At 46.7% G+C, this 22,716-nt stretch overlaps 1 protein-coding gene across 2 annotated transcripts in view; it reads left to right on the top strand.

Annotated features, from left to right (window-relative positions):
• Positions 1-22,716, top strand: part of ACSS3 (acyl-CoA synthetase short chain family member 3) — a 1,350,383-nt gene that overhangs the window by 190,369 nt on the left and 1,137,298 nt on the right. For both annotated transcript variants that reach the window (XM_078674232.1, XM_078674231.1), the window contains exon 2: positions 2,121-2,265. In XM_078674232.1, the coding sequence (XP_078530358.1) occupies positions 2,121-2,265 (145 nt within the window). The remainder of the gene's footprint in view (positions 1-2,120; positions 2,266-22,716) is intronic.

The following is a 22,716-nucleotide window of genomic DNA, read 5'->3' as shown; positions in this document are numbered from 1 at the left end:
TGATTGATGCAGTGCTGCGGGGCAGAATATTAGTTCTGTTCCTGGCCGCATACACTTCCCCGAGACTTGTAATTTGTGCCTTTTGAATCATTCCAGAAATGTTGGCTTGCCATGTGGGCAATGTTGTACTGAACAGCTAACTTATTTCCCCTGTATTTCCCTGAGTCTGGTAGGAGGGCAGGCCATTCCCGGTGGGCCGAAATACACCGCTGCGGTGGTATATAATCAGAACACAGGGATACGTCCTCTAACCAGCCCAAGGGGACTTTCAAATTGTTGTGTTGAAATGTTGCCGGTCTGGCTTCTGAAATGTTAATTGAAGATTGGTGTAAGATTATTAACAACTATGACATCATACTTTTGAATGAGACCTGGGCTATGGGTGATGTCTTTTATGATGGGTACAAAGGTTATAATCTCCATGCCTGTCCAATGCCTTCTGGCCGGGCCAAGGTGGGATTGGCTACATTGTGTAAGTTCAACATTGGTTGTAATATTTTGTACAGTTATATCCGGGGTGAGGCGGGGGAATGCAGGCTTTTTATTTGAAGTGGGGCCTCAACTTAGGTCTGGTTCTTGTTAGTGCTTAATTTGTAAAATATTAAGTTCCAGGGCTCTGACCAGGAAGCCGCTGCAGCTTGCACCACCCATCGCCCTTGTCATTGCTGCCAAAACAACTACTAACCATCTCTCTTGCGCGTAAATTCAGATTATTCCAGGTCCCCAAAGCTAAAGAAATGGTTGGGGAGGCAGGTATTATCAATTTTAATGTATATTGTATTCCTAAACTACCGTTGTTCTGCTCATCTCTAAATTAGATGAGCAGCGCCACCATGTGTTCTAAGTATGGTGCTGACAATTAGAAAAGCAATTAAGTGCTGGTGCTTAACACCGGAAAGCCCCAGCTCAAATTAAACACTGGTTCTTGTAAATTTTTATAATAACTATTTTTCATTCAGATATCTTTTCCCAGCTGTTGTATTTTGTGGATATATTGACAAATAGGAGTTCAAGTTCATGTTTGGGTTTGCCATTCAATATGATTTTGGCTGGCCATTTCAATGGAAAATTGGAGGCTGCTCCGAATCTGTCTGCATCAACTATTTCACCATACTTATTTGATGCCAGATCGGAGATAGATTTGGATTCTAGGGGGATCTTTTGCTCAATTTTTTGGCAGTCATGATTTGCAGAGTATAGGGGCTGGTCTCACTTTTACTTTGTTCTCTCTGATTCACTACTTGTGTCTATTTTTGATGCTCTCAGAAAGAATGTCTATGGGTACATATGACTGGGTGGGTAACCTGATGTTCTTTAAGGTCATCACCTACTATTTACTGTGCTTTGAAAGTTGATACAATTTGAATATGTAATGAAAAATGTGCTGTAAAATTCACCATTTTGGTCTGTTGTTTTCCAACATTTTCTTGGGGGGATAATCCCCCGAAACCCCCCTAGTAGCGTTCGGGCTCGCTCGCTGCGCTTGCTCGCTACACACCGGATAGGGGCTGGTCTGGCAACATTTGCCAGGGCTGCTTTCAGTTCCCAGTCCGGCCCTGCCAAACATACAAATAATGATCTAGGAAATAAAATTAAACAAAATCCAAAGTTGCTAGTGATATTCCAAGAGACCAGCTGGAAACCTTTCTTAAGGACAAATTTTACAATTTTCGGTTCAAGGTTTGGAAATGAGCTCCAGAGTTAAATTAAATCACCTAATTGTAATCATGCTCTCTTTGCACACCATAATACAAAAAGCAACAATTTTCGCTTCTGAAACATGAAACTTACAGTGTCTCAGACGATCTGGGCACTAGGGTTTTCTGTAAAGAAGTACCTTTTCTTCACAGCTTTGTCAATCTATGGCGTATTACATTGAAACAGTGGAAATTGCGTTTTTTGTAATATGCTATTTGTGAATGTGTTTTAAATAGCCATTGGTATTTTTCTTCCGACAGTGGGCAAATAATTAAATCTTATGATGCTGTAAACTGAGAACTTGTGTTTTGGGTACTGATTGCCTTGGCTTAAGACGTACAGACTTCTCATTTTATGTTTGCAGTTCATGCAACTAATGAATCATAACATTGCTAACAGTATTGTTTTCTGGATGTTTTTAGGTTTGTGGACGGAGAGCTCAATATTTGCTACAATGCTTTAGATCGTCACATAGAACATGGTCGAGGAGACCAAGCTGCTGTCATACATGACAGCCCCGTCACCAACACCAAAGAAGTCATCACCTACAGAGAGATGCATGAAACGGTTTGTGCAATTTATTGTGAGAAATAAAATATCGTAGTTTGAAAGAAGGGACACTACTGGGTCTAAACAATCAAAGCTAATCACGACTTTGATGCTACTGGTGCTAGTACGATTGTAGTGCAGGCGGAATGATTGTAGTGCAGGGGTGTTGCAATGATTGTAGTGCAGGGGGCTGGAATGATTGTAGTGCTGGGGTGCTGGAATGATTGTAGTTCAGGTGTGCTGGAATGATTGTAGTTCAGGTGTGCTGGAATGATTGTAGTGCAGGGGCGCTGCAATGATTGTAGTGCAGGTGTGCTGCAATGATTGTAGTGCAGGGGGAATGATTGTAGTGCAGGTGTGCTGCAATGATTGTAGTGCAGGGGCGCTGCAATGATTGTAGTTCAGGTGTGCTGGAATGATTGTAGTCCAGGGGTGCTGCAAAGATTGTAGTGCTGGGGTGCTGCAATGAGGGTAGTGCTGGGGTGCTGCAATGATTGTAGTGCAGGGGTGCTGCAATGATTGTAGTGCACAGGGAATGATTGTAGTGTAGGTGTGCTCCAATAATTGTAGTGCAGGGGTGCTGGAATGATTGTAGTGCAGGGGTGCTGCAATGATTATAGTGCAGGGGAATGATTGTAGTGCTGGGGTGCTGCAATGATTGTAGTGAAGGTGTGCTGCAATTATTGTAGTGCAGGTGGGCTGCAATGATTGTAGTGCAGGGGGAATGATTGTAGTGCAGGGGTGCTGCAATGATTGTAGTGCATGGGGGCTGTAATGATTGTAGCGCAGGGGGAATGATTGCAGTAAAGGTGTGCTGTAATGATTGTAGTGCAGGTGGGCTGCAATGATTGTAGTGCAGGGGGAATGATTGTAGTGCAGGGGTGCTGCAATGATTGTAGTGCATGGGGGCTGTAATGATTGTAGTGCAGGGGGAATAATTATAGTGCAGGGGTGCTGTAATTATTGTAGTGCAGGTGTACTGCAATGATTGTAGTGCAGGTGTGCTGCAATGATTGTAGTGCAGGGGGAATCATTATAGTGCAGGTGTGCTGGAATTATTGTAGTGCAGGTGTGCTTCAATGATTGTAGTCAGGGGTGCTGCTATGATTGTAGTGCAGGGGTGCTGCAATGATTGTAGTGCAGGGGGTTGGAATGATTGTAGTGCAGGGGGAATGATTGTAGTGTAGGTGTGCTCCAATAATTGTAGTGCAGGGGTGCTGGAATGATTGTAGTGCAGGGGTGCTGCAATGATTATAGTGCAGGGGAATGATTGTAGTGCAGGGGTGCTGCAATGATTGTAGTGCGGGGGTGCTGCAATGATTGTAGTGCGGGGGTGCTGCAATGATTGTAGTGCAGGGGTGCTGCAATGATTGTACTGCAGGGGTGCTGCAATGATTGTACTGCAGGGGTGCTGCAATGATTGTAGTGCTGGGGTGCTGCAATGATTGTAGTGCTGGGGTGCTGCAATGATTGTAGTGCTGTGGTGCTGCAATGATTGTAGTGCCAGGGTGCTGCAATGATTGTATTGCCGTGGTGCTGGAATGATTGCATTTCAGGTGTGCTGGAATGATTGTAGTGCAAGTGTGATGCAATGATTGTAGTGCAGGTGTGCTTCAAGTATTGTAGTGCAGGTGGGCTTCAATGATTGCAGTGCAGGGGGAATGATTGTAGTGCAGGTGGACTGCAATGATTGTAGTGCAGGGGGAATATTTGTAGTGCAGGTGTGCTGCAATGATTGTAGTGCAGGGGGAATAATTATAGTGCAAGGGTGCTGGAATGATTGTAGTGCAGGTGTGCTGCAATTATTGTAGTCCAAGTGTGCTGGAATGATTGTAGTGCAGGGGAGCTGGAATGATTGTAGTGCACGGGTGCTGCAATGATTGTAGTGCAGGGGGAATGATAGTAGTGCAGGGGTGCTGCAATGATTGTAGTGCAGGGGGAATGATTGTAGTGCAGGAGTGCTGCAATGATTGTAGTGCAGGGATGCTGGAATGATTGTACTCCAGGTGTGCTGGAATGATTGTAGTCCAGGTGTGCTGGAATGATTATACTGCAGGGGTGCTGGAATGATTGTAGTGCAGGGGTGCAGCCATGATTGTAGTGCAGGTGTGCTGCAATGATTGTAGTGCAGGGGGAATAATTATAGTGCAAGGGTGCTGGAATGATTGTAGTGCAGGTGTGCTGCAATTATTGTAGTCCAAGTGTGCTGGAATGATTGTAGTGCAGGGGAGCTGGAATGATTGTAGTGCACGGGTGCTGCAATGATTGTAGTGCAGGGGGAATGATAGTAGTGCAGGGGTGCTGCAATGATTGTAGTGCAGGGGGAATGATTGTAGTGCAGGAGTGCTGCAATGATTGTAGTGCAGGGATGCTGGAATGATTGTACTCCAGGTGTGCTGGAATGATTGTAGTCCAGGTGTGCTGGAATGATTATACTGCAGGGGTGCTGGAATGATTGTAGTGCAGGGGTGCAGCCATGATTGTAGTGCAGGGGTGCTGCAATGTTTGTATTGCAGGGGGAATGATTGTAGTGCAGGTGTGCTGGAGTGATTGTAGTGCAGGGGTGCTGCCATGAATGTAGTCCAGGTATGCTGGAATGATTGTAGTCCAGGTGTGCTGGAATGATTGTAGTGCAGGGTTACTGGAATGATTGTAGTGCCGGGGTGCTGCAATGATTGTAGTGCAGGGGTGCTGCAATGATTGTAGTGCAGGGGGGATAATTGTAGTGCAGGTGTGCTGCAATACTTGTAGTGCAGGGGTGCTAGAATGATTGTAGTGCAAGGGGACGGAATGATTGTAGTGTAGAGGTGCTGGAATGATTGTAGTGTAGGGGTGCTGCAATGATTGTAGTGCCGGGGGCTGCAATGATTGTAGTACAGGGGTTCTGCAATGATTGTAGTGCAGGGGGAATGATTGTAGTGCAGGTGTGCTGCAATGATTGTAGTCCAAGTGTGCTGGAATGATTGTAGTGCAGGGGTGCTGGAATGATTGTAGTGCACGGGTGCTGCAATGATTGTAGTGCAGGGGAATGATTGTAGTGTAGGGGTGCTGCAATGATTGTAGTGCCGGGGGCTGCAATGAGTGTAGTGCAGGGGGAATGATTGTAGTGCAGGTGTGCTGCAATGATTGTAGTGCAGGGGGAATAATTATAGTGCAAGGGTGCTGGAATGATTGTAGTGCAGGTGTGCTGCAATGATTGTAGTCCAAGTGTGCTGGAATGATTGTAGTGCAGGGGTGCTGTAATGATTGTAGTGCTGGGGTGCTGCAATGATTGTAGTGCAGGGTGAATGATAGTTCAGGTGTGCTGTAATGATTGTAGTGCAGGTGGGCTGCAATGATTGTAGTGCAGGGGGAATGATTGTAGTGCAGGGGTGCTGCAATGATTGTAGTGCATGGGGGCTGTAATGATTGTAGCGCAGGGGGAATGATTGCAGTGCAGGTGTGCTGCAATGATTGTAGTGCAGGGGGAATAATTATAGTGCAGGGGTGCTGTAATTATTGTAGTGCAGGTGTACTGCAATGATTGTAGTGCAGGTGTGCTGCAATGATTGTAGTGCAGGGGGAATCATTATAGTGCAGGTGTGCTGGAATTATTGTAGTGCAGGTGTGCTTCAATGATTGTAGTCAGGGGTGCTGCTATGATTGTAGTGCAGGGGTGCTGCAATGATTGTAGTGCAGGGGGTTGGAATGATTGTAGTGCAGGGGGAATGATTGTAGTGTAGGTGTGCTCCAATAATTGTAGTGCAGGGGTGCTGGAATGATTGTAGTGCAGGGGTGCTGCAATGATTATAGTGCAGGGGAATGATTGTAGTGCAGGGGTGCTGCAATGATTGTAGTGCGGGGGTGCTGCAATGATTGTAGTGCAGGGGTTCTGCATTGATTGTAGTGCAGGGGTGCTGCAATGATTGTACTGCAGGGGTGCTGCAATGATTGTACTGCAGGGGTGCTGCAATGATTGTAGTGCTGGGGTGCTGCAATGATTGTAGTGCTGGGGTGCTGCAATGATTGTAGTGCTGTGGTGCTGCAATGATTGTAGTGCCAGGGTGCTGCAATGATTGTATTGCCGTGGTGCTGGAATGATTGCATTTCAGGTGTGCTGGAATGATTGTAGTGCAAGTGTGATGCAATGATTGTAGTGCAGGTGTGCTTCAAGTATTGTAGTGCAGGTGGGCTTCAATGATTGCAGTGCAGGGGGAATGATTGTAGTGCAGGTGGACTGCAATGATTGTAGTGCAGGGGGAATATTTGTAGTGCAGGTGTGCTGCAATGATTGTAGTGCAGGGGGAATAATTATAGTGCAAGGGTGCTGGAATGATTGTAGTGCAGGTGTGCTGCAATTATTGTAGTCCAAGTGTGCTGGAATGATTGTAGTGCAGGGGAGCTGGAATGATTGTAGTGCACGGGTGCTGCAATGATTGTAGTGCAGGGGGAATGATAGTAGTGCAGGGGTGCTGCAATGATTGTAGTGCAGGGGGAATGATTGTAGTGCAGGAGTGCTGCAATGATTGTAGTGCAGGGATGCTGGAATGATTGTACTCCAGGTGTGCTGGAATGATTGTAGTCCAGGTGTGCTGGAATGATTATAGTGCAGGGGTGCTGGAATGATTGTAGTGCAGGGGTGCTGCCATGATTGTAGTGCAGGGGTGCTGCAATGTTTGTATTGCAGGGGAAATGATTGTAGTGCAGGTGTGCTGGAGTGATTGTAGTGCAGGGGTGCTGCCATGAATGTAGTCCAGGTATGCTGGAATGATTGTAGTCCAGGTGTGCTGGAATGATTGTAGTGCAGGGTTACTGGAATGATTGTAGTGCCGGGGTGCTGCAATGATTGTAGTGCAGGGGTGCTGCAATGATTGTAGTGCAGGGGGGATAATTGTAGTGCAGGTGTGCTGCAATACTTGTAGTGCAGGGGTGCTAGAATGATTGTAGTGCAAGGGGACGGAATGATTGTAGTGTAGAGGTGCTGGAATGATTGTAGTGTAGGGGTGCTGCAATGATTGTAGTGCCGGGGGCTGCAATGATTGTAGTACAGGGGTTCTGCAATGATTGTAGTGCAGGGGGAATGATTGTAGTGCAGGTGTGCTGCAATGATTGTAGTCCAAGTGTGCTGGAATGATTGTAGTGCAGGGGTGCTGGAATGATTGTAGTGCACGGGTGCTGCAATGATTGTAGTGCAGGGGAATGATTGTAGTGTAGGGGTGCTGCAATGATTGTAGTGCCGGGGGCTGCAATGAGTGTAGTGCAGGGGGAATGATTGTAGTGCAGGTGTGCTGCAATGATTGTAGTGCAGGGGGAATAATTATAGTGCAAGGGTGCTGGAATGATTGTAGTGCAGGTGTGCTGCAATGATTGTAGTCCAAGTGTGCTGGAATGATTGTAGTGCAGGGGTGCTGTAATGATTGTAGTGCTGGGGTGCTGCAATGATTGTAGTGCAGGGTGAATGATAGTTCAGGTGTGCTGTAATGATTGTAGTGCAGGTGGGCTGCAATGATTGTAGTGCAGGGGGAATGATTGTAGTGCAGGGGTGCTGCAATGATTGTAGTGCATGGGGGCTGTAATGATTGTAGCGCAGGGGGAATGATTGCAGTGCAGGTGTGCTGCAATGATTGTAGTGCAGGGGGAATAATTATAGTGCAGGGGTGCTGTAATTATTGTAGTGCAGGTGTACTGCAATGATTGTAGTGCAGGTGTGCTGCAATGATTGTAGTGCAGGGGGAATCATTATAGTGCAGGTGTGCTGGAATTATTGTAGTGCAGGTGTGCTTCAATGATTGTAGTCAGGGGTGCTGCTATGATTGTAGTGCAGGGGTGCTGCAATGATTGTAGTGCAGGGGGTTGGAATGATTGTAGTGCAGGGGGAATGATTGTAGTGTAGGTGTGCTCCAATAATTGTAGTGCAGGGGTGCTGGAATGATTGTAGTGCAGGGGTGCTGCAATGATTATAGTGCAGGGGAATGATTGTAGTGCAGGGGTGCTGCAATGATTGTAGTGCGGGGGTGCTGCAATGATTGTAGTGCAGGGGTTCTGCATTGATTGTAGTGCAGGGGTTCTGCATTGATTGTAGTGCAGGGGTGCTGCAATGATTGTACTGCAGGGGTGCTGCAATGATTGTACTGCAGGGGTGCTGCAATGATTGTAGTGCTGGGGTGCTGCAATGATTGTAGTGCTGGGGTGCTGCAATGATTGTAGTGCTGTGGTGCTGCAATGATTGTAGTGCCAGGGTGCTGCAATGATTGTATTGCCGTGGTGCTGGAATGATTGCATTTCAGGTGTGCTGGAATGATTGTAGTGCAAGTGTGATGCAATGATTGTAGTGCAGGTGTGCTTCAAGTATTGTAGTGCAGGTGGGCTTCAATGATTGCAGTGCAGGGGGAATGATTGTAGTGCAGGTGGACTGCAATGATTGTGGTGCAGGGGGAATATTTGTAGTGCAGGTGTGCTGCAATGATTGTAGTGCAGGGGGAATAATTATAGTGCAAGGGTGCTGGAATGATTGTAGTGCAGGTGTGCTGCAATTATTGTAGTCCAAGTGTGCTGGAATGATTGTAGTGCAGGGGAGCTGGAATGATTGTAGTGCACGGGTGCTGCAATGATTGTAGTGCAGGGGGAATGATAGTAGTGCAGGGGTGCTGCAATGATTGTAGTGCAGGGGGAATGATTGTAGTGCAGGAGTGCTGCAATGATTGTAGTGCAGGGATGCTGGAATGATTGTACTCCAGGTGTGCTGGAATGATTGTAGTCCAGGTGTGCTGGAATGATTATAGTGCAGGGGTGCTGGAATGATTGTATTGCAGGGGTGCTGCCATGATTGTAGTGCAGGGGTGCTGCAATGTTTGTATTGCAGGGGGAATGATTGTAGTGCAGGTGTGCTGGAGTGATTGTAGTGCAGGGGTGCTGCCATGAATGTAGTCCAGGTATGCTGGAATGATTGTAGTCCAGGTGTGCTGGAATGATTGTAGTGCAGGGTTACTGGAATGATTGTAGTGCCGGGGTGCTGCAATGATTGTAGTGCAGGGGTGCTGCAATGATTGTAGTGCAGGGGGGATAATTGTAGTGCAGGTGTGCTGCAATACTTGTAGTGCAGGGGTGCTAGAATGATTGTAGTGCAAGGGGACGGAATGATTGTAGTGTAGAGGTGCTGGAATGATTGTAGTGTAGGGGTGCTGCAATGATTGTAGTGCCGGGGGCTGCAATGATTGTAGTACAGGGGTTCTGCAATGATTGTAGTGCAGGGGGAATGATTGTAGTGCAGGTGTGCTGCAATGATTGTAGTCCAAGTGTGCTGGAATGATTGTAGTGCAGGGGTGCTGGAATGATTGTAGTGCACGGGTGCTGCAATGATTGTAGTGCAGGGGAATGATTGTAGTGTAGGGGTGCTGCAATGATTGTAGTGCCGGGGGCTGCAATGAGTGTAGTGCAGGGGGAATGATTGTAGTGCAGGTGTGCTGCAATGATTGTAGTGCAGGGGGAATAATTATAGTGCAAGGGTGCTGGAATGATTGTAGTGCAGGTGTGCTGCAATGATTGTAGTCCAAGTGTGCTGGAATGATTGTAGTGCAGGGGTGCTGTAATGATTGTAGTGCTGGGGTGCTGCAATGATTGTAGTGCAGGGTGAATGATAGTTCAGGTGTGCTGTAATGATTGTAGTGCAGGTGGGCTGCAATGATTGTAGTGCAGGGGGAATGATTGTAGTGCAGGGGTGCTGCAATGATTGTAGTGCATGGGGGCTGTAATGATTGTAGCGCAGGGGGAATGATTGCAGTGCAGGTGTGCTGCAATGATTGTAGTGCAGGGGGAATAATTATAGTGCAGGGGTGCTGTAATTATTGTAGTGCAGGTGTACTGCAATGATTGTAGTGCAGGTGTGCTGCAATGATTGTAGTGCAGGGGGAATCATTATAGTGCAGGTGTGCTGGAATTATTGTAGTGCAGGTGTGCTTCAATGATTGTAGTCAGGGGTGCTGCTATGATTGTAGTGCAGGGGTGCTGCAATGATTGTAGTGCAGGGGGTTGGAATGATTGTAGTGCAGGGGGAATGATTGTAGTGTAGGTGTGCTCCAATAATTGTAGTGCAGGGGTGCTGGAATGATTGTAGTGCAGGGGTGCTGCAATGATTATAGTGCAGGGGAATGATTGTAGTGCAGGGGTGCTGCAATGATTGTAGTGCGGGGGTGCTGCAATGATTGTAGTGCAGGGGTTCTGCATTGATTGTAGTGCAGGGGTGCTGCAATGATTGTACTGCAGGGGTGCTGCAATGATTGTACTGCAGGGGTGCTGCAATGATTGTAGTGCTGGGGTGCTGCAATGATTGTAGTGCTGGGGTGCTGCAATGATTGTAGTGCTGTGGTGCTGCAATGATTGTAGTGCCATGGTGCTGCAATGATTGTATTGCCGTGGTGCTGGAATGATTGCATTTCAGGTGTGCTGGAATGATTGTAGTGCAAGTGTGATGCAATGATTGTAGTGCAGGTGTGCTTCAAGTATTGTAGTGCAGGTGGGCTTCAATGATTGCAGTGCAGGGGGAATGATTGTAGTGCAGGTGGACTGCAATGATTGTAGTGCAGGGGGAATATTTGTAGTGCAGGTGTGCTGCAATGATTGTAGTGCAGGGGGAATAATTATAGTGCAAGGGTGCTGGAATGATTGTAGTGCAGGTGTGCTGCAATTATTGTAGTCCAAGTGTGCTGGAATGATTGTAGTGCAGGGGAGCTGGAATGATTGTAGTGCACGGGTGCTGCAATGATTGTAGTGCAGGGGGAATGATAGTAGTGCAGGGGTGCTGCAATGATTGTAGTGCAGGGGGAATGATTGTAGTGCAGGAGTGCTGCAATGATTGTAGTGCAGGGATGCTGGAATGATTGTACTCCAGGTGTGCTGGAATGATTGTAGTCCAGGTGTGCTGGAATGATTATAGTGCAGGGGTGCTGGAATGATTGTAGTGCAGGGGTGCTGCCATGATTGTAGTGCAGGGGTGCTGCAATGTTTGTATTGCAGGGGGAATGATTGTAATGCAGGTGTGCTGGAGTGATTGTAGTGCAGGGGTGCTGCCATGATTGTAGTCCAGGTATGCTGGAATGATTGTAGTCCAGGTGTGCTGGAATGATTGTAGTGCAGGGTTACTGGAATGATTGTAGTGCCGGGGTGCTGCAATGATTGTAGTGCAGGGGTGCCTGCAATGATTGTAGTGCAGGGGGGATAATTGTAGTGCAGGTGTGCTGCAATACTTGTAGTGCAGGGGTGCTAGAATGATTGTAGTGCAAGGGGACGGAATGATTGTAGTGTAGGGGTGCTGGAATGATTGTAGTGTAGGGGTGCTGCAATGATTGTAGTGCCGGGGGCTGCAATGATTGTAGTACAGGGGTTCTGCAATGATTGTAGTGCAGGGGGAATGATTGTAGTGCAGGTGTGCTGCAATGATTGTAGTCCAAGTGTGCTGGAATGATTGTAGTGCAGGTGTGCTGCAATGATTGTAGTCCAAGTGTGCTAGAATGATTGTAGTGCAAGGGGACGGAATGATTGTAGTGTAGGGGTGCTGGAATGATTGTAGTGTAGGGGTGCTGCAATGATTGTAGTGCCGGGGGCTGCAATGATTGTAGTACAGGGGTTCTGCAATGATTGTAGTGCAGGGGGAATGATTGTAGTGCAGGTGTGCTGCAATGATTGTAGTCCAAGTGTGCTGGAATGATTGTAGTGCAGGGGTGCTGGAATGATTGTAGTGCACGGGTGCTGCAATGATTGTAGTGCAGGGGAATGATTGTAGTGTAGGGGTGCTGCAATGATTGTAGTGTCGGGGGCTGCAATGAGTGTAGTGCAGGGGGAATGATTGTAGTGCAGGTGTGCTGCAATGATTGTAGTGCAGGGGGAATAATTATAGTGCAAGGGTGCTGGAATGATTGTAGTGCAGGTGTGCTGCAATGATTGTAGTCCAAGTGTGCTGGAATGATTGTAGTGCAGGGGTGCTGTAATGATTGTAGTGCTGGGGTGCTGCAATGATTGTAGTGCAGGGTGAATGATAGTTCAGGGGTGCTGCAATGATTGTAGTGCAGGGGGAATGATTGTAGTGCAGGAGTGCTGCAATGATTGTAGTGCAGGGATGCTGGAATGGTTGTACTCCAGGTGTGCTGGAATGATTGTAGTCCAGGTGTGCTGGAATGATTATAGTGCAGGTGTGCTGGAATGATTATAGTGCAGGGGTGCTGGAATGATTGTAGTGCAGGAGTGCTGCAATGATTCTAGTGCAGGGATGCTGGAATGGTTGTACTCCAGGTGTGCTGGAATGATTGTAGTCCAGGTGTGCTGGAATGATTATAGTGCAGGGGTGCTGGAATGATTGTAGTGCCGGGGTGCTGCAATGATTGTATTGCTGGGGGAATAATTTTAGTGCAGGGGTGCTGGAATGATTGTAGTGCAGGTGTGCTGGAATGATTGTAGTGCAGGGCGCTGGAATGATTGTATTTCAGGTGTGCTGGAATGATTGTAGTCCAGGTGTGCTGGAATGATTGTAGTGCAGGGGTACTGGAATGATTGTTGTGCAGGTATGCTGGAATGATTGTAGTCCAGGTGTGCTGGAATGATTGTAGTCCAGGTGTGCTGGAATGATTGTAGTGCAGGGTTACTGGAATGATTGTAGACTAGGTGTGCTGGAATGTTTGTAGTGCAAGTGTGATGCAATGATTGTAGTGCAGGTGTGCTGCAATGATTGTAGTGCAGGGATGCTGGAATAATTGTAGTTCAGGTGTGCTGGAATGATTGTAGTCCAGATGTGCTGGAATGATTATAGTACAGGGGTGCTGGAATGATTGTAGTGCAGGGGTGCTGCCATGATTGCAGTGCAGGGGTGCCTCAATAATTGTATTGCAGGGGGAATGATTGTAGTGCAGGTGTGCTGCAATGATTGTAGTGCAGGGGTGCTGGAATGATTGTAGTGCAGGGGGCTGGAATGATTGTATTCCAGATGTGCTGGAATGATTGTAGTCCAGGTGTGCTGGACTGATTGTAGTGCAGGGGTACTGAAATGATTGTAGTGCTGGGGTGCTGCAATGATTGTAGTGCAGGGGTGCTGGAATGATTGTAGTGCAGGGGGCTGGAATGATTGTATTCCAGGTGTGCTGGAATGATTGTAGTCCAGGTGTGCTGGACTGATTGTAGTGCAGGTGTACATGAATGATTGTAGTGCAGGGGTGCTGCCATGATTGTAGTTCAGGTGTGCTGGAACGATTGTAGTCCAGGTGAGCTGGACTGATTGTAGTGCAGGGGTACTGAAATGATTGTAGTGCTGGGGTGCTGCAATTATTGTAGTGCAGGGCTGCTGGAATGATTGTAGTTCAGGTGTGCTGCAATGATTGTATTCCAGGTGTGCTCAATGATTGTAGTCCAGGTGTGCTGGAATGATTGCATTGCAGGGGTACTGGAATTATTGTAATGCAGGGGTATGGCAATGATTGTAGTGCTGGGGTGCTGCAATGATTATATTGCTGGGGTGCTACAATGATTGTAGTGCAGAGGTGCTGGAATGATTGTAGACTAGGTGTGCTGGAATTATTGTAGTCCAGATGTGCTGCAATGATTGTAGTTCAGGGGTGCTGGAATGATTGTAGTGCAGGGGGCTGGAATGATTGTATTCCAGGTGTGCTTAATGATTGTAGTCCAGGTGTGCTGCAATGACTGTAGTGCAGGGGTGCTGGAATGATTGTAGATTAGGTGTGCTGGAATGATTGTAGTCCAGGGGTACTGGAATGACTGTAGTGCTGGGGTGCTGCAATGACTGTAGTGCAGGGGTACTGCAATGATTGTAGTGCTGGGGTGCTACAATGATTGTAGTGCAGGGGTGCTGGAATGATTGTAGTGCTGGAATGATTGTAGTGCAGGGGTGCTGGAATGATTGTAGTGCAGGGGTGCTGGAATGATTGTAGTGCAAGAGTGATGCAATGACTAGTGCAGGTGTGCTGCAATGATTGTAGTGCACAGGGAATGATTGTAGTGCAGGGGTGCTGCAATGATTGTAGTGCAGGGGTGCTGCAATGATGGTAGTCCTGGTGTGCTGGAATGATTGTAGTCCAGGTGTGCTGGAATGATTGTAGTCCAGGTGTGCTGGAATGATTGTAGTGCAGGGGTACTGGAATGATTGTAGTGCTGGGGTGCTGCAATGTTTGTAGTGCAGGGGTGCTGCAATGATTGTAATGCAGGGGTACGGCAATGATTGTAGTTCTGGAGTGCTGCAATGATTTTTTTGCTGGGGTGCTGCAATGATTGTAGTGCTGGGGTGCTGGAATGATTGTAGTGCACGGGTGCTGGAATGATTGTAGTGCTGGGGTGCTGCAATGATTGTAGTTCAGGGGTGCTGGAATGATTATAGTGAAGGGGGCTGGAATGATTGTAATGCAGGGGTGCTGGAATGATTGTAGACTAGGTGTGCTGGAATGATTGTAGTCCAGGGGTACTGGAATGATTGTAGTGCTGGGGTGCTGCAATGACTGTAGTGCAGGGGTACTGCAATGATTGTAGTGCTGGGGTGCCGCAATGATTATATTGCTGGGGTGCTACAATGATTGCAGTGCAGGGGTGCTGGAATGATTGTAGTGCAGGGGTGCTGGAATGATTGTAGTGCAGGGGTGCTGGAATGATTGTAGTGCAAGAGTGATGCAATGATTGTAGTGCAGGTGTGCTGCAATGATTGTAGTGCACAGGGAATGATTGTAGTGCAGGTGTGCTGCAATGATTGTAGTGCAGGGGTGCTGCAATGATGGTAGTCCTGGTGTGCTGGAATGATTGTAGTCCAGGTGTGCTGGAATGATTGTAGTCCAGGTGTGCTGGAATGATTGTAGTGCAGGGGTACTGGAATGATTGTAGTGCTGGGGTGCTGCAATGTTTGTAGTGCAGGGGTGCTGCAATGATTGTAATGCAGGGGTACGGCAATGATTGTAGTTCTGGAGTGCTGCAATGATTTTTTTGCTGGGGTGCTGCAATGATTGTAGTGCTGGGGTGCTGGAATGATTGTAGTGCACGGGTGCTGGAATGATTGTAGTGCTGGGGTGCTGCAATGATTGTAGTGCAGGGGTTCTGCAATGGTTGTAATGCAGGGGTATGGCAATGATTGTAGTGTGGGGGTCTGCAAGGATTGTTCTGCAGGGGTGCTGGAATGATTGTAGTTCAGGTGTGTTGGAATGATTGTAGTCCAGGGGTACTGGAATGATTGTGGTGCAGGGGTACTGGAATGATTGTGGTGCTGGGGTGCTGCAATGATTGTAGTGCAGGGGTGCTGCAATAATTTTAATGCAGGGATACGGCAATGATTGTAGTGCTGGGGTGCTGCAATGATGTATTGCTGGGGTGCTGGAATGATTGTAGTGCAGGGGTGCTGGAATGAATGTAGTTCAGGTGTGCTGGAATGATTGTAGTGCAAGTGTGATGCAATGATTGTAGTGCAGGTGTGCTGCAATGATTGTACTGCAGAGGGAATGATTGTAGTGCAGGTGTGCTGCAATGATTGTAGTGCAGGGGTGCTGCAATCATTGTAGTGCAGGTGTGCTGCAATGATTATAGTGCAGGGTGCTGCAATGATTGTAGTGCAGGGGTGCTGGAATGATTGTATTTCAGGTGTGCTGGAATGATTGTAGTGCAAGTGTGATGCAATAATTGTAGTGCAGGTGTGCTGCAATGATTGTAGTGCAGGGGGGTGATTGTAGTCCAGGTGTGCTGCAATGATCGTAGTTTAGGTGGCTGCAATGATTGTAGTGCAGGGGGAATTATTGTAGTGCATGTGTGCTGCAATGATTGTAGTGTAGGTGGGCTGCAATGATTGTAGTGCAGGGGGAATAATTGTAGTGCAGGTGTGCTGCAATGATTGTAGTGCAGGGGGAATAATTATAGTGCATGGGTGCTGGAATGATTGTATTGCAGTTGTGCTGCAATGATTGTAGTGCCGGGGTGCTGGAATGGTTGTAGTGCAGGGGTGCTGGAATTATTGTAGTGCAAGTGTGATGCAATGATTGTAGTGCAGGTGTGCTGCAATGATTGTAGTGCTGGGGGAATGGTTGTAGTGCAGGTGTGCTGCAATGATTGTAGTGCAGGGGTGCTGCAATGATTGTAGTTCAGGTGGGCTGGAATGATTGTAGTCCAGGTGTGCTGGAATGATTGAAGTGCAGGAGTGCTGCAATGATTGTAGTGCAGGGGGAATGATTGTAGTGCAGAGGTGCTGCAATGATTGTAGTGCAGGGATGCTGGAATAATTGTAGTCCAGGTGTGCTGGAATGATTGTAGTGCAGGGATGCTGGAATAATTGTAGTCCAGGTGTGCTGGAATGATTGTAGTGCAGGGGTGCTGAAATGATTGTAGTGCAGGGGTGCTGGAATGATTGTATTGCAGGGGGAATGACTGTAGTGCAGGTGTGCTCCTATGATTGTAGTGCAGGGGTGCTGGAATGATTGTAGACTAGGTGTGCTGGAATGATTGTAGTCCAGGGGTACTGGAATGACTGTAGTGCTGGGGTGCTGCAATGACTGTAGTGCAGGGGTACTGCAATGATTGTAGTGCTGGGGTGCTACAATGATTGTAGTGCAGGGGTGCTGGAATGATTGTAGTGCTGGAATGATTGTAGTGCAGGGGTGCTGGAATGATTGTAGTGCAGGGGTGCTGGAATGATTGTAGTGCAAGAGTGATGCAATGACTAGTGCAGGTGTGCTGCAATGATTGTAGTGCACAGGGAATGATTGTAGTGCAGGGGTGCTGCAATGATTGTAGTGCAGGGGTGCTGCAATGATGGTAGTCCTGGTGTGCTGGAATGATTGTAGTCCAGGTGTGCTGGAATGATTGTAGTCCATGTGTGCTGGAATGATTGTAGTGCAGGGGTACTGGAATGATTGTAGTGCTGGGGTGTTGCAATGTTTGTAGTGCAGGGGTGCTGCAATGATTGTAATGCAGGGGTACGGCAATGATTGTAGTTCTGGAGTGCTGCAATGATTTTTTTGCTGGGGTGCTGCAATGATTGTAGTGCTGGGGTGCTGGAATGATTGTAGTGCACGGGTGCTGGAATGATTGTAGTGCTGGGGTGCTGCAATGATTGTAGTTCAGGGGTGCTGGAATGATTGTAGTGCAGGGGGCTGGAATGATTGTATTCCAGGTGTGCTCAATGATTGTAGTCCAGGTGTGCTGCAATGACTCTAGTGCAGGGGTACTGCAATGATTGTAATGCAGGGGTGCTGGAATGATTGTAGACTAGGTGTGCTGGAATGATTGTAGTCCAGGGGTACTGGAATGATTGTAGTGCTGGGGTGCTGCAATGACTGTAGTGCAGGGGTACTGCAATGATTGTAGTGCTGGGGTGCCGCAATGATTATATCGCTGGGGTGCTACAATGATTGCAGTGCAGGGGTGCTGGAATGATTGTAGTGCAGGGGTGCTGGAATGATTGTAGTGCAGGGGTGCTGGAATGATTGTTGTGCAAGAGTGATGCAATGATTGTAGTGCAGGTGTGCTGCAATGATTGTAGTGCACAGGGAATGATTGTAGTGCAGGTGTGCTGCAATGATTGTAGTGCAGGGGTGCTGCAATGATGGTAGTCCTGGTGTGCTGGAATGATTGTAGTCCAGGTGTGCTGGAATGATTGTAGTCCAGGTGTGCTGGAATGATTGTAGTGCAGGGGTACTGGAATGATTGTAGTGCTGGGGTGCTGCAATGTTTGTAGTGCAGGGGTGCTGCAATGATTGTAATGCAGGGGTACGGCAATGATTGTAGTTCTGGAGTGCTGCAATGATTTTTTTGCTGGGGTGCTGCAATGATTGTAGTGCTGGGGTGCTGGAATGATTGTAGTGCACGGGTGCTGGAATGATTGTAGTGCTGGGGTGCTGCAATGATTGTAGTGCAGGGGTTCTGCAATGGTTGTAATGCAGGGGTATGGCAATGATTGTAGTGTGGGGGTCTGCAAGGATTGTTCTGCAGGGGTGCTGGAATGATTGTAGTTCAGGTGTGTTGGAATGATTGTAGTGCAGGGGTACTGGAATGATTGTGGTGCAGGGGTACTGGAATGATTGTGGTGCTGGGGTGCTGCAATGATTGTAGTGCAGGGGTGCTGCAATAATTTTAATGCAGGGATACGGCAATGATTGTAGTGCTGGGGTGCTGCAATGATGTATTGCTGGGGTGCTGGAATGATTGTAGTGCAGGGGTGCTGGAATGAATGTAGTTCAGGTGTGCTGGAATGATTGTAGTGCAAGTGTGATGCAATGATTGTAGTGCAGGTGTGCTGCAATGATTGTACTGCAGAGGGAATGATTGTAGTGCAGGTGTGCTGCAATGATTGTAGTGCAGGGGTGCTGCAATGATTGTAGTGCAGGTGTGCTGCAATGATTATAGTGCAGGGTGCTGCAATGATTGTAGTGCAGGGGTGCTGGAATGATTGTATTTCAGGTGTGCTGGAATGATTGTAGTGCAAGTGTGATGCAATAATTGTAGTGCAGGTGTGCTGCAATGATTGTAGTGCAGGGGGGTGATTGTAGTCCAGGTGTGCTGCAATGATCGTAGTTTAGGTGGCTGCAATGATTGTAGTGCAGGGGGAATTATTGTAGTGCATGTGTGCTGCAATGATTGTAGTGTAGGTGGGCTGCAATGATTGTAGTGCAGGGGGAATAATTGTAGTGCAGGTGTGCTGCAATGATTGTAGTGCAGGGGGAATAATTATAGTGCATGGGTGCTGGAATGATTGTATTGCAGTTGTGCTGCAATGTTTGTAGTGCCGGGGTGCTGGAATGGTTGTAGTGCAGGGGTGCTGGAATTATTGTAGTGCAAGTGTGATGCAATGATTGTAGTGCAGGTGTGCTGCAATGATTGTAGTGCTGGGGGAATGGTTGTAGTGCAGGTGTGCTGCAATGATTGTAGTGCAGGGGTGCTGCAATGATTGTAGTTCAGGTGGGCTGGAATGATTGTAGTCCAGGTGTGCTGGAATGATTGAAGTGCAGGAGTGCTGCAATGATTGTAGTGCAGGGGGAATGATTGTAGTGCAGAGGTGCTGCAATGATTGTAGTGCAGGGATGCTGGAATAATTGTAGTCCAGGTGTGCTGGAATGATTGTAGTGCAGGGATGCTGGAATAATTGTAGTCCAGGTGTGCTGGAATGATTGTAGTGCAGGGGTGCTGAAATGATTGTAGTGCAGGGGTGCTGGAATGATTGTATTGCAGGGGGAATGACTGTAGTGCAGGTGTGCTCCTATGATTGTAGTGCAGGGGTGCTGGAATGATTGTAGTGCAGGTGTGCTCTTATGATTGTAGTGCAGGGGTGCTGGAATGATTGTAGTGCAGGGGTGCTGGAATGATTGTAGTCCAGGTGTGCTGGAATGATTGTAGTCCAGGTGTGCTGGAATGATTGTAGTGCAAGGGTGCTGGCCAGTGGTGCAACCTCACTAAAATCAAATGGATATTGAACAAATTCTGATGTTGTCAAGTAAATGGAAGGAGTGTCAAACCTTTCCAAATGAGAATTCAGACCCCTTTGTCCTCTCCCCCTTTACATTTTCCGAATTAATGCGATATACATCAGCCTTTTATTGCACATTTTGCCAAAAATATTTATTCAACATAATATGTAATGCACCTTAGTAGAGAGCGGGCTATCTATCTAAATGGCTCTTGATACCGAAAAATCAGCACAAAGACCTGTGGAAGACAACTCTAAGTCTTAATGATCTAAGAATCAGATCTAAATCACTCATCACAGTTTACAGTACCTTTGTTTTTTTTTTTGTTTTTTTTTGGTGTTCAAACTGCTTTATTGCATCGCATATTCAATACACTGCTTTTCACGCCTACAACCCGGAGGCCGGCAGCGTCATGTGCAATCATTAGGAACTATCTTCGGGTGTACACAGCCTTGGAACCGGCATCCCGGGGACCCGGTGGCATCAAACAATGATGTTAAAGAAGCGCCTGTCAGCTCGCGTGGTGAAACAGGACATATATGACAGGATGCAGTGCAGTAGAACAGAGTTTTTTGGTTTTAGCAACCCCCAACATCCAACAACCCCCCCCCCCCTGTCAGGTATAAGAAATAAAGTGGTCAGTGAGTTGCATCAGACCCGAGTCTGTTTCAGCACCAGTAATGCTTCTGTAATGTACATTGCATGCGGGTAGCGCTTACAGGGAAAGGAAAAACACAGATTAATCTAAGTCTTCGGAGCCAACCGGTGGGACGTGGGGAGGCTCGCAAATGTGACCCCTAAATTCGTTCCAGTTTTACCAGATTTCTCCCCATTTACGGGGGCATCCTCTTGCCGTGTATACCGTCTTTTCTTGCAGCATGCACCAATCCATGTCGCTTTGCCAGTCCCTCAGTTTTGGTGGATTGGGGGCACCCCACAGTCTCGCAATATTCCTCTTTGCCACCATTTCCCCAAGAGTCACCCAAGTTCTCCCCCTGGACGACAGGTCTGTGGGTTCCCAAATGTTCAGGAGACATCTCTTAGCCTCAAGACGGATTTCAACTTCCCAAACCTCCTGCATACAGTGCACCACCCGTCTCCAGTATCCTTGCACTTTTGAGCATTCCCAGAGTATGTGGAAGAAGGTGCCTATCCCTCCACACCCCCGTCTACAAAGCCCTTCTCCACCCTTCCCCATCGCTGCCAGCCTGGTACATGAGATGTAGACCCTGTGGAGGATTTTCAGCTGGATTAACCTTAATCGGGCCGAGATCGCTACCTCCCTAGGCGAGGCGAGAGCATACGACCATTCTTCCTCGTCTATCTCTAGCCCGTCTGCGACCCATTTTTCTTTCAAGGTACAGTACCTTTGGTTTAATGATATATCTGAAAGAGGCACTTTTGAATTCCAAGTGCCCAATTAGTTACAAAAAATTGAGTCAGTTCGTACTCTACTCTACTTACCTGGAATTACCTGGAATTAAAGTTCTGAATTCTAAGAGTCAGTCACTACTGTTCTACTTTCAGTGCCTGGAACTACCAAGCTGGATTTACCACTCTTTTCCTGGTTCTATCCAGATCTCTTCAATGTTATGATCTTGATGATCTACACAGTCACTCTAAAGTCTCTCCTGATAAAACCCAGTTTTCGCAGAGAGAGTTTATAATGATAACCGGTACATTCACTCATGCTTCTATTCTTGATAACACATAGACTTATGTATACCTTTGCAACTCCCAAAACTTTAATACATCAATTAGAAATATTGTGTGACCATTTGGAACCATAACAAAACTGCATGCAAATATTTGTGTAACAGTGAAAAGTTGTTTACATGAAACACTCAATAACAGCACACTTATTTCCACCTTTTCCACTTCCAGAACTTTAATACACCAATTAGAAATATTGTATGTCCATTTGGAACCATAACCAACGTACATTGACATTTTTGTCTAACAGTGAAAAGTTGTTTTCATGAAACACTGAATAACTGCCCATAAAATAACCATGCGTACTATGTAAGTAAAAGAAATTTGCTGAAGGTACCCCTTGAGCTCTTAAAAACAATGCTACATATTAGTGCTCTGCAGTAGTAAAATGCTGTTCACAATATTGGGAAGTACAAACAGAGGTGGATGGAATGTTAGACTAAATCTCAGTCACTGGTAGTTACTAGGCCAGCACAACAGTTCATCATTTTTCGTTATGTGCCACTTCTGTCAGTTGCCGTTCTCAAACCATTCTACTACTGGCTGTTCCACAAAGCTTGTGTTGGAAACCTCACATGCCTAGACTCTAGCAGCTTAGCAAAAGTGGTTTCTGGGTATTCCAAGGAGAATCTATCGGCACCAGTCACATTCCCTTTACTAATGCTGAACTAGCTCAATCTCTTAATACAGGAAATACTTCTACTTCCCCTAGTGAAATCAAATAAATCTTTATTCGGAAACAAAAGTATCTATAAAAGTGCATAATAGTATTACAGAAAGTATTAAAACTGACATTTCACAATAATCGAATGAATTTAAAAATATATCATTAGGCTATAATAAAACTGTAAGACTATTCTAATTGGTATTGATTGACAAACGAGCCCGGACGGACGTTTTCAGAAATGCGCCCACATAAAAAATACTCTCAACATTAGTGAGTTGGAGAAACTTCCTATATGCTTCTCTAAAATCGCTGATGGCAAGCCTCTTGATTAGGGGAAATAAAATACTCTTTGTGTATTAAGAGGAGAAACCACAGAAAAATAAGAAATGTAACAAAGATTGACCTGAGCTTCCGTTACATGGGCAGGGAGGAGTGTCCCCTAGTCAGTTTATAAGTACACCACTCAGAAATCTATAGTTTCTTACATTTTTATAGTTCTAAACACTGTGATTTCGCTGTCTCAAAGGACTTAAAAAAATAATTGTACTCATTGCATTGTACTCAGACAGATGAAAGGTTGAGTTGCCTTGCTGGAATTCAAATTTGTAATCTACCCAAGTGTCAGTGTACTTAAAATTTGCAGATGTAATAAATATATGCTAATGAGCTGGTCTTATCAAGTAT

The sequence above is a fragment of the Lissotriton helveticus genome, chromosome 1_1 (genome assembly GCF_964261635.1).
Source record: "Lissotriton helveticus chromosome 1_1, aLisHel1.1, whole genome shotgun sequence".
Classification (NCBI taxonomy): domain Eukaryota; kingdom Metazoa; phylum Chordata; class Amphibia; order Caudata; family Salamandridae; genus Lissotriton; species Lissotriton helveticus.
The sequence above is the reverse complement of the archived record's forward strand: the minus strand, read 5'-3'. Positions and strand labels throughout refer to the sequence as shown.